Below are 12,310 nucleotides of genomic sequence, written 5' to 3'. Positions count from 1 at the left end.
TTTGTGCGGGAAGGGAGGTTTGTCGGGTGCTTGTGGGCCCGTGAACGCGCTCCCAGTCCTCAGAGGCTGCCTTGGCAGAGGTGTTTGCCCAGCTCTGCCGCCAGGGCAGGCGGCCACCACGTCCTCTGCCGGGTGACAAGCATTCAGCCCGAACCCCTGTGTCGCCCCTTGTTTCCCACATGGTACACAGCCTGGTTTCCAGCCGGTTCTCTCCTCACATGGTGGCTCCGGCCCACCCTGGTCTGCCCACCTCAGGGATCCCCCACCCCGCCATCGTCCCCCCCATCGTCAAGCAGGAGCCAGCGCCCCCCAGCCTCAGCCCGGCCGTGAGCGCGTGAGTATCAGGCGGCCTGGGTGCGGGGCGGCCAGTGTCTGAGCAGCAAACGCCGTGTACTTGGCCCCCCCGGGGGCCTTTAGCAGGCGGCCAGCAGCCTCCGTCGGCAGCACCCTCCTCTCTCCTGGGGATTGCTCCCACGTTCCCACGCTCGCTGAGAGCCCCCTTTGCGCACAGTCAGGGGAGTTTGATGGGATTTGGGGGCCGAAAGAGAACCCGGGAGCGCTTTTGGCTTCCTTCCCCCTCCCCCACATAGGGGAAAATGTGAGCCCTGAAGGGAGGAATTTCGCCAGGTCCCACTGTCACCAAGGCCAGGGCTTTGTCCGCTGAGCCATAGAGCCAGCAGGGAAAGCCCAAGTCAGCGCCCCCTGGCGCAGGAGACCCCCTCTTGCTTCTGCCCCCTCCCTGTCACCTGTGGCCGGCGCCCCTCCCCACCACCTCTGCTCCTTCCTCAGGGAACTAGCCCCTCACAGGACACGGCCTGAGGCCATCCCGCGGCTGGGAGCCGCTCGTGGGGGTGCTCAGGTGCTGCCCGAGCAGCTCCTGGCCGCTTGCGGGGGGGGGGGGGGGCAGGCGGCCCTTGACCTCAGCGAGGGGCGGGGGTCGCGGCCCGGGTGGCCACCGACGCGCGCTAACCGCCAGCTTTGTGCCTTCCCAGGAAATCACCCGTCACGGTGAAAAAGGAGGAAGAAAAGAAACCCCACGTGAAGAAGCCTCTGAACGCCTTCATGTTGTATATGAAGGAGATGAGGGCCAAGGTGGTGGCTGAGTGCACCCTGAAGGAAAGCGCGGCCATTAACCAAATCCTGGGAAGGAAGGTAAGGCCCGCTCTGGGCCCGGGCCGCGGGGGCGGCGTCCCCTGCACTCCTCGCTCCCTGTCACCTCTGACCCTCTCTCCGCAGTGGCACAACCTGTCCCGAGAAGAACAGGCCAAGTACTACGAACTGGCCCGGAAGGAGCGGCAGCTTCACTCGCAGCTCTACCCGACCTGGTCAGCCCGGGACAACTACGTAAGTGGCGCGGCGGCCCGGAGAGCAGCCCCGGGGAGCAGGAGGCGGCCCCGCTGCCGGAGGCCTCTTAGGGCCCGGGAGGAGGCTGTCTTTCTCCTTCCGTTCTCAGGAGATCAGCAAGGACGTGGCTTTGGCGTCCTAAGGACCGACGTGAATTTGTCCCCCTCTCATTTGAAGTGGACTCAGCCCTTGATTCTATAATTCAGGACGCCGTGCGAGCTGTGTCCGGGCTCTGGTTGGGGGGCGGGTGTTGCGGGCCCAAGGGCTCCGAACCTGGGGCTCAGAGAGCGATGTGGAGCCCCGGCTGGCATTGCTAATAACTCCTCGAAACGACAGATTTTTGTATGTCTGTTCTCATTTGCTTTTTATTTCTGGTAAGAGGCTTCAGAGCGGTCTTAGATTTTCGGTGGGGCCTGAGTCCCCTCAGAAAAGATCAAGAACCACACTGTTCCAGGGCGGGAAATGGAAAAATAAGCCCGCGGGCACTGAAGGGATGAGGCCTTCCAAGAAGGCCAGGACCCCGGGTTGGAGGGAAGAATCGAGTGGGGACGGGAGGGCACCTTCCAGCAAGGCTCATTCTGCCTCCTCAGAGGCTTCCGCGGGTGCGTGACCTGAGCAGCTCCCCTCCGCCACTGGCTCCCTCCCCCAGGGAGGGGCAGGGGCAGTTTGGGCCATATCCTGTCCTCCCCCACTTCGTGTCCGGGAGTCCCCCCGAAAAGCCAGTTATTCTGCCCCTTGGTTACCCTTTCTGTGGCCATGATTTTCAGGGTAAGAAAAAGAAGAGGAAGAGAGAAAAACAACTGTCACAGCCACAGTCCCAGCAGCAAGTCCAAGAGGCAGAGGGTGAGTGAGTCCTTAGGAGGGCACTGGCTCTTCTAACTGCCATCACGGTGGCACCTGTCATGCATCGTTCCGGGGTCTCTGTAGGGTTCAGTGACAGCGCTGTTTGATCGTAGCTACCATTCTCAGGGCCTCTGCCTCATGGAAGCCTCTTGCATACTCGGGTGGGTGTTATTATCGCCCCCTTTTATTTATTTATTTAAAGATTTTTAAAATTTCTTTGACAGAGAGAGACACAGTGAGAGAGGGAACACAAGCAGGGGTAGTGGGAGAGGGAGAAGCAGGCTCCCCGCTGAGCAGGGAGCCCGATGCGGGGCTTGATCCCAGGACCCTGGGATCACGACCTGAGCCGGAGGCAGACGCTTAACGACTGAGCCACCCAGGTGCCCCATTCCCTATTCCTTCTTAAAAAACATAGCTTTCATTTCAAAATGAACTTCCTTTTCTATCAGAGTCTGTAGGTATTTTGCTTTGCACCTCTTTATGAACAATAGAGTCTTATAATACTCATTGATATGGTTGTAAAAATATATTATTACTTGACACTTATGAACATATTTGCTTCTGGAAGTTACTGGATAGATACAGTGCTCTTTTTTTTTTTTTAATTTTATTTATTTATTTGACAGAGAGATACAGTGAGAGAGGGAACACAAGCAGGGGGAGTGGGAGAGGGAGAAGCAGGCTTCCCGCTGAGCGGGGAGCCCCATGCGGGGCTCGATCCCAGGGGCCCCTATCACGCCCTTTTAGAGATGACGAATAAAGAGGCTCAGAGAGGGTGGACCTTCCCTGTCACTCTGCTTGTTAAATGGCAGAGGCAGGATTTGATGCCATCACTTTCCCACGTCAAAATGTAGGCACTTTTCAATTCATTTGAGTTGCATCTTATTTGAGGGTTCTAAAAATCGATGTACCGGGCAAAAATGAATGGTATCTGCAATTATCTTTGAAATTCCCTCAGGAGCGGGGCACGTGAGAGATGGACATGCCACCTATTCGTGAACCAAATAGAAGCAGGTGTTCCTCCAAGGTTGGGTTGGTTGAACACCCAAGGAAATACTTTGCTTGGTTTCGGGGTCACTTTGTGCCAAAATTATGTACTGCGTCTTTTCACACCGGAATCTCACCTAGCATGGTGACCTCTCATCTCGTGCTCACTCTGGACATTACAGAACTGCTGGTACCAGCTAAAGTGCTTTTAATCTCTTTTCTCTCTCTCCCTCTCTCTCCTTCTCTCTCCCTCTCCGTCATCGATGTGATTTGTATATTTATTTACGTAGGCGTACACATAAGTGAAGGATGTACGTGCTGCACGGTCCCTTGTATACCTCCCCGCTCCGCAGGTGCTGTGCTATCTCCCATAGCACCATAAGCCAGAGATTTTAAAGCAAATCGAATGGAGATCCATCTCCAAAAGGCTGAGATTTAGGCAGGGAAGGGGATGATGTGATAGCCTGAGTTCTTTTCCCTCCTATCAGATACCGAATAGGTCTTTGGCATTTTGGCATTGCCCCTTCTCAATGCTCTAGGTGTCCCCCAGTGCAGCTTCCTCATCTTGAAAGCCTGGATTTCGGGCCCCTGCCCTTCCCTCCCAGTAGGCGTTCTTGTGTTCCACCTCACCCCCAGTACTAGCTGCTCAGTCTTTCTTGTGTTTTGTCCCCATAGGTGCTCTGGCCTCCAAAAGCAAGAAGCCATGTGTTCAGTACCTGCCCCCTGAGAAGTCCTGTGACAGCCCTGCCTCTTCCCACGGCAGCATGCTGGACTCCCCGGCCACCCCCTCCGCAGCCTTGGCGTCCCCGGCTGCCCCCGCGGCGACGCACTCGGAGCAAGCCCAGCCCCTCTCCCTCACCACCAAGCCGGAGAGCCGGGCCCAGCTGGCTTTACACTCGGCTGCCTTCCTGTCAGCCAAGGCGACAGCCACTTCCTCCGGCCAGATGGGCAGCCAGCCCCCGCTCCTCTCCCGGCCGCTCCCCCTCGGGTCCCTGCCCACAGCTCTGCTGACTTCTCCCCCCTCCTTCCCGGCCGCGCTCCATGCCCACCAGGCCCTCCCAGTCCTCCAGGCCCAGCCTCTTTCCTTGGTCACCAAGTCTGCCCACTGAGCTGCCCCCTGACCTATGCAGGCTGTCAAGTGACTCGTTGAGTAGTAATGATTCAGAAGAAAAAAGAAAAAAAAAAAGGAAACTTTATTGGTCAATATTTGACCACTCTGGACTGTTCTGTAAAGTGACTGGTAGCAACAGCACTTTACGTTTTGTAGATGTAACCAGTAGCTGATCTTAAGGCTTTTTTAAAAAACAAAACAAAACAACAAAAAAAAAATCTTTAAAAGAAAGAGAACTGAAAAGTAGTGTGTTATTCTTCTTCCTGTACGTGCAGTGGTGGATGGACCTGGGCAGAAGACCCCTTCCTCTCTACCTCTTTCCCTTTCTGCCCTGCTCCCCCTTCTCAGCGCTCCCACGTGCCCCCCTCCCCTTCCTGGTCCACATGTCGGCCATGGCTGGACTTCTAGCCTGTTACCTCTTCCTCTAGATCCCATTCCTGGACATTCCCTTTGACCTCACCAAGTTTTTCTCCTTCGCTCAACTGCCTTCATCTTAGTCCTCTGCCCAGTGTAAGACTGTCATCACATGAGAAGCCACCTTTGCCTGATTTGTCTTCACCAGCGTCCCCTTTCCCTCAGTGGGCCCTCACACAACAGCCTCCAGCTCTGGGTGGGCAAAGAGGTCCTCTGAAATGGTTCTTTCCCACATTGAAAGGGATTCAAGGTGCCCGCCACTTTCTCAGTGAAGAAGTCTCTGTGCCACCCCCTCACCAGTCAAGACCTCCCCTCACTGTCCCAGAGTGGCAGATGGGACCCGGCCCCAAGGCCTGGCTCTTGTCCCCTGGGTCAGCGCTAGCACAATCTGCCAAAGGTCTAAACGCCCTCCTCCCTCCCCCTATCACCTCACATGCTTCTTCTGTGTGTATTTCTTTTTGTTTTTATGGGGTTTTTTGGAGCAATTTAAACTTCCAGTTGTTTATTTTCACAAAAGAAAATAAAATTGCAGTTGCAAGACCTTTTCTGAGTATTTCAATCCTTTTGTTGAATCAAGCCCCCATCTTCATAGCAAGCCCTGTGCTAGATTTTTGCAGGGGTTGGAGAGGAGAATACGAAAACATGCCTGACAAAAATTCAACCCAACTTCCAGCCTCAAATGTACAGAGACCCGTCAATATCGATAACTGAGATCCAAAGACAGTAATCTTTATTTTTCATTGTTTTCTTATAATTGCCAAGATGTAAGGGGCATCCTTTGATTGTTTTGCATGGTACCTAGCACGGCAGTTTCTTTTATAACAGTCTTACTGAGCTTTAATTCACATAACATGCAGTTTACCCATTTAAAGTGTACAATTCAGTAGGTTTCCGTATATTCAAGTTGTGTATCCATAATCACAGTCAATTTTAGAACATTTTCATCACCTTGAAAAGGAACCCCAGACCCTTTAGAAGTCACCCCCATTTCTTGCCTTCACACCCTGCAGTCCCAGGCAACAACTAATCTATTTTCTGTCTCTGGATTTGTCTATCCTGGACACGTCATTTAAATGGAATCATATAGGGGCTGCCTGGCTGACTCAGTCGGAAGAGCATGCAACTCCTGACCTCTGGGTGGTGAGTTCAAGCCCCACATTGGGTGTAGAGATGACTTTAAATAAATAAAACTTAAAAAAAATAATAAATGGGATGATACAACATATGGTATTTCTGTGTGTGCAAGGGTGTGTTGGGTTTGTTTTGCTTTTAGTAGGCGCCCCGCCCAACGTGGGGCTTGAACTCATGACCCTGCGATCAGGGTCATAGGCTTTACTGACTGAGCCAGGCAGGTGCCCCACATATGGTCCTTTCTCACTGACTTATGTCAACCTACTATTTTCAAGGTTCATCCACGCTGTAGCATATATCAGTACTTCATTCCCTTTTTTATTTTTTACTTATTTATTTTTAGTGGGGAGATGGGGGGGTGGGGGGGTGCAGAGGGAGAGAGAATCTTTTTTTTTTTTTTTAAAGATTTTATTCACTTGAGACACAGAGATACAGAGAGAGAGAGAGAGCATGAGCAGGGGGAGAGGGAGAAGCAGCCTCCCCGCTGAGCCAGGAGCCCGATGTGGGGCTCCATTCCAGGACCCTGGGATCATGACCTGACCCGAAGGCAGATGCTCAACCATCTGAGCCACCCAGGCGCCCCAGTGGGAGAGAGAATCTTCAGCAGGCTCCACACCTAGGGCAGAGCCCCACATGGGGCTCCATCTCACGACCCTGAGATCATGACCTGAGCCAAAAACAAGGGTTGGACGCCTAACCCACTGAGCCAACCCAGGCGCCCCTCCTTTATTTTTTGATGGTAAAATATATGTGACATAAATTTGCCATTTTAACTATTTGTAAATGTACAAGTCACTGGCACTCATTCCATTCACAATGTTGTATCACCACCACCACTATTTCCAAAACTTTTCATCCCCTTGAACAGAATCTATATGACCACTGAGTCATTACCCCTCCCCCCCAGCCCCACTCCCCCCAGCCCCTGGTGACCTCATCCACTTGCTCATTCCATGAATTTGCCTATTCCAAGTAGTCCGTGTAAGTGGAATCCTAAACTATCTGCCCTTTTGTGCCTGCCTTAGCCCACGGTTCTCCAGCATTTTCCGCATTCTAGCATGGATTAGCATTTCATTCCTCTTTTTTTTTAAAGACTTGATAAAATACTTCTGTCTTCGCTTGCCATTTTTACGAGTACTTGCCAGGTTTTTTTACCCCACTCAAACATAGCTTTTTTTTATTGTGGTAAAATGTATGTATAATATAAAATTCACCATTTTAACTATTTTTAAATGGACAACCTAGTGGTATTAAGTACATTCACAACATCATGCAACCATAACCACTGTCAATTTCCAGAACGCTTTCATCATCCCAAACACAAACTACCTGTTAAACATTAACTCCCCACTCCCCCTTCCCGGAAGACTTAGGAACCTCTAATCTACTTTCTATTTATGAATTTGCCTATTCTGGGTACCTCATATAAGTGGAATCATACAGTATTTGTCCTTTTGCATCTGGCTTATTTCACAGTATAATGCTTTCAAGATTCATCTACATTGTAGCATGTGTCAGAATTGCATTCCCTTTTATAACTGAATAATCCATTGTGTATATAAGCCACATTTTACTTATCCACTCATCTATTGATGAATACATGGGTTGTTTCTACCTTCAGGCTATTGAGAATAATACTGCCTTGAACATCACATGTAAGTATAATGTTTAAGTCCCTGTGTTCAATTCTTTGGGACATATACCTAGGAGTAGAATTGCTGGGTTATATGATAATTCTGTGTTTTAACTTCCTGAGGAATTACCAAACTATTTTCCATAGCAGCTGCACCATTTTACATTTCAACCAGCAACGTGTGAGGATCCAGTTTCTCCACATTCTCACCAACACATTTTTTTCTGTTTTGTCTGTTGTTTATTAATAGCGATCCCAGTAGGTGTGAAGCGGTATCTCAATGTGATTTTGATTTGTATTTACCTAATACCAGTGATGTTGAGCATCTCTTCATATGCTTATTAGACAGTTGTCCCAGACTATTTGTTGAAAAGACTATTCTTTCCCCCAGTGAACTGTCTTAGGACCCTCATTGAAATCAGCTGACCATAAATGTAGAGGCTTATTTCTGGATTTTGAATTCGACTCAATTAATCTATATGTCTTTATGCCAATACCACACTATCCTAATTACTATAGCTTTGTAGTAAGTTTTAAAGTTGGGAAATCTTGGGGCACCTGGCCAGCTCAGTCAGTAGAACATGTGACTCTTGATCTTGGGGTCATGAGTTCAAGACCCACATGGAGGATAGAGCTTACTTTAAAAAAAAAAAGTTAAGAAGGGTGAGTCCTCCAACTTTGCTCTTTTCCAAGCCTGTTTTGGCTCTTCTAGGTCTCTTGCATTTCCATATGAATTTTAGAATCAGCTTGTCAATTTCTGCAAAGAAGTCAGCTGAGATTTTAATAGAGACTGTGTTGGTAGATCAATTTGGGGAGCATAGTCATCTTAATAAAATTAAGTTTTCCAATCCATGAATATGGGATGTCTTTCCATTTATGTAGGTCTTTAGTTTCTTTCAATAATGTTTTATAGTTTTCAGAGTATAAGTTTTGCACTGCTTTTTTAAAAAAAAAAAACATTATTTTACTTTTTTTTCTTCTTTTTTTTAGTGTAAGCTCTATGCCCACCATGGGGCTTGAACTCACAACCCCGAGATCAAGAGTTGCATGCTCTACTGACTGAGCCAGCCAGGTGCTCCTGCCTCTTTTTTCTTTTTTTTTTAAAGATTTATTTATTTATTTATTTATTTATTTGGGAGAGAAAGAGAGCACGAACTGAGAGGGAGAGGGAGAGGGAGAAGCAGACTCCCCACTGAGCAGGAAGCCTGATGCCAGGACCCTGAGATCATGACCTAAGCTGAAAGCAGATGCTTAAACGACAGAGCCACCCAGGCGCCCCTCTTTTGTTCTTTTTTTTTTTTTTAAGATTTTATTTATTTATTTGACAGAGAGAGACACAGTGAGAGAGGGAACACAAGCAGGGGGAGTAGGAGAGGGAGAAGCAGGCTTCCTGCTGGGCAGGGAGCCTGATGCGGGGCTCGATCGCAGGACCCTGAGATCATGACCTGAGCAGAAGGCAGACGCTTAACGACTGAGCCACCCAGGCGCCCCTCTTTTGTTCTTTTTGACAGTAAATGGAATTGTTTCTTAAACAATTTCAATTTCTAGATTGTGTATTGCAAATGTATAGAAATTGATTTTTGTATATTGATCTCACATCTTATAACCTTGCTGATCTTGTGTGTGTGTGTGTGTGTGTGTGTTTATTTTAAAGTAGGCTCATGTCCAACATGGGGCTTGAACTCATGACCCTGAGATCAAGAGTTGCATGCTCTACCAACTGCGCCAGTAAGGTGCCCCATTGCTGAACTTGTTTTAATAAATTTTTAGAGGGGCCCCTGGGTGGCTCAGTCATTAGGCATCTGCCTTCGGCTCAGGTCAAGATCCCAGGGTCCTGAGATCAAGCCCTGCATCGGGCTTCCTGCTCAGCGGGAAGCCTGCTTCTCCCTCTCCTACTCCCCCTGCTTGTGTTCCCTCTCTCGCTGTGTCTCTCTCTGTCAAATAAATAAATAAAATCTTAAAAAAAAAAGATTTTATTTATTTGACAGAGAGAGAGAGTTAGCGAGAGCAGGAACACAAGCAGGGGTGTGAGAGAGGGAAAGGCAGGCTTCCCGCCGAGCGGGGAGCCCGATGCGGGGCTCGATCCCAGGACCCTGGGATCATGACCTGAGCCGAAGGCAGACGCTCAATGACTGAGCCACCCAGGCGCCCCAATAAATAAAATCTTTAAAAAATAAATAAATTTTTAGAAAATCCTCAGGATTTTTATATGCAAGATCACATCATTTGCAAATATAGTTTTACTTCTTCCTTTCCAATCTGGGTACTTTTTATTTCATTTTCTTGCCAAATTATCCTGGCTACTCCCAGTACAGAGTTGAAGTGGTGAGAGCAGACATCACCGTCTGTTCCTAATCTTAGAGGGAAAGCTTCCAGTCTTTTACCACTAAGTATAATGTTAGTTGTGAGATTTTGGTATGATGCCCTCTTTCAGGTTGAGAAAGTTCCCTTCTTTTCCTAGTTTGTTAAGTGTTTTTATCATGAAGTGTTGCAAGGAAAATTTAAGATTTATTAAAGATCCTTGCTACCACTCCCTTAAACCAAAATTGGTGTGAGTTAGGGGTTAGTGCTGAAATCTGCCTTCTCTAATCCTATTCCAGTTAGAAGCTCTGCCTAAAGAAGAACCACACAATCAACTAGGTGCCACAATTGATTTGTGATGCCAAACATCAGCCAGACCTTCTGTGCCGCTCATTGGTTATTATACTTGAACTTTGTCAGCTCCTCTCCAAATCCCTTCAACAACTCCATGTCACCATTCTCAAACCCCCGACTCAATCCCCACCTTCCCACTCTTGAAGACTGCCTTGCCTCTTAGAATATCAAGAAACTTGAGGCTGAAATGCTCCATTTTGATCTCCCACATCCCCACCTAAATCTCTACTCACCCTCTAACCATTTTAACTGCATTTCCATGGGTCTCAAAGGTCAACCTGTGGTTCAATCCAAAGTCAATGGCTCTGCTGCACCCTAGACCCAACCCTTCATCTCTGGCCTTGTTCATCTCTGTACCTTGTAATCTTGGTCACTTTGTCTAATGAGTTCTTCCCCTCAGTCAACATAAGAGTTCAATCCTCTTACACAACTTGAAACCCTCTGTTTCACATGCAAACATCCAGAAAAGGGTAGTTACTACTTACCTTCCGTTCACTACTTATCCCACTGCATACGGGTTTTGCCTTCAACACTCTACTGAAATATCTAACTCCTTATCTTACTTCAACTCCGTGCTATATTTTAGTCTGTTGATTTCACTTTCCTCATAGAAACACTCAGTTCTATGACAACTGAAAGCCCTCAAAGGATGCTGAGTAAAGAAACAGTGTTAAACGTGTCCCAGAAGACAAGTGACATGACTTAGTTGTAGCACTAAAACTACAAAGAAGACCTGTAGGGAAGAGTTGTATGTATGGTTTTGCAACTTGCTTTATTTTCAGTTAATCATCTATCATATGTACATAGACACCCATAAAAAAGGAAAAACCAGCAAAATATTCATGACAATAGCTCTGGACTACAAGATATTTTTATTTTCTTACTTTGGCTTATCCTTATTTTTAAAATTTTTATATAATGAACATATAATAATAATAACTTTGGGGAGTCTTAATTATATGCTAGATACTAGGTTAAATACTCCATATGAATTATCTAATTCTCAACACTTTTATTCCCATTTCATAATGAAGAAATTAATACTTAACACAGTTAGGTAAATTGCCCAAGGTCATGTAAACTACTTGTGCAATAAACATTAAAGAATAACAGTTAGGGACTTTTTCTCCTACCAAATTGGCAGATGAAGAATACTCACCGCTATTAAATGTTGGGTAAGACAACAGCACGACCTTAAGCAAGTTACTTAATCTTTTTGAGGGTCTCCCTCATCTTAAAATGTACCTAGCCAGTACCTGATAATAAATAATAGTTACTACCAGTAGAAAACTGAAAACAATCCAGATCTCCAGTAATAAGTGAACTGTCACAAAATTTATGATAAATTCATATATTATTATTTTTAAATTTTTATTTATTTGAGAGAGAGAGAGCAGGGGGAGGAGCAGAGGGAGAGGGAAAGGGAGACAATCTCTAGCAGACTCCAAGCTGAGTGTGGAGCCCAAGGCAGAGCTTGATCCCAGGACCCCGAGATCATGACCTGAGTGGAAACCAAGAGTTGGATGCCCAACTGACTGAGCCACCCGGGTACCCCTTATAAATGTTTTTATGAAGCCATTAACAGTCATGTTTTTTGAACAATATTTAATCAGGAAAATGATTTCCATATTTACCTTTGAATGCTGTGCTCACATTTCCAACTACCTCCCTGACTGCTTCATCTGTCTTATAAGCATCTTAAACATACCACCAGAAGCAAATTCATTTTCTATGCCTATCCCCACAAAGTCGGACTCGCCACACCATCCTCACCATCACCCCTTGCCCCCATATCCAGTCCATCTCCAAGGCCTGCTGGTATTACCTCCCAAATTTATCTTGAGTCTACTCACTTTTCCTTCCATTCTCATTGTCCTTGAGTTAGTCCTACTTGAACTGTTGAAACAGTCTGCTGATTCTCTCTCCACTCCAAGAGTAGATTCTTCAACCTACAACCAGATTAATCTTCAAAAATTCACAACTTGGGGCACCTGGGTGGCTCAGTCGTTAAGCATCTGCCTTTAGCTCAGGTCATGATCCCAGGGTCCTGGGATCCAGCCCCCGCATCGGGCTCCCTGCTCTGCTCAGTGGGAAGCCTGCTTCTCCCTCTCCCCCTCCCCCTGCTTGTGTTCCCACTCTCGCACTGTCTCTCTCTGTCAAATAAATAAATAAAATCTTAAAAAAAAAATTTC

At 47.4% G+C, this 12,310-nt stretch overlaps 1 protein-coding gene across 3 annotated transcripts in view; it reads left to right on the top strand.

Annotated features, from left to right (window-relative positions):
- TCF7L1 (transcription factor 7 like 1) overlaps nt 1–5,240 on the top strand; it is a 151,812-nt gene extending 146,572 nt beyond the window's left edge. For 2 of the 3 annotated variants that reach the window (XM_045884655.3, XM_045884654.3), the window contains exons 8-12: nt 191–334; nt 993–1,152; nt 1,237–1,344; nt 2,112–2,187; nt 3,850–5,240. In XM_045884655.3, the coding sequence (XP_045740611.1) occupies nt 191–334; nt 993–1,152; nt 1,237–1,344; nt 2,112–2,187; nt 3,850–4,283 (922 nt within the window). In that variant the 3' untranslated portion in view covers nt 4,284–5,240. Of the gene's footprint in view, nt 1–190; nt 335–992; nt 1,153–1,236; nt 1,345–2,111; nt 2,188–3,145; nt 3,365–3,849 lie in introns of all 3 variants that reach the window. The other variant, XR_010405577.1, reaches the window with a different exon arrangement.
- The last annotated feature ends 7,070 nt before the right edge of the window (nt 5,241–12,310 follow it).

The sequence above is a fragment of the Mirounga angustirostris genome, unplaced genomic scaffold (genome assembly GCF_029215605.1).
Source record: "Mirounga angustirostris isolate CCGP_5_RB_7025 unplaced genomic scaffold, mMirAng1.0.hap1 SCAF_10, whole genome shotgun sequence".
Lineage (NCBI taxonomy): Eukaryota > Metazoa > Chordata > Mammalia > Carnivora > Phocidae > Mirounga > Mirounga angustirostris.
Note: the sequence above shows the minus strand (reverse complement) of the source record. Positions and strands in the feature narration are given on the sequence as shown.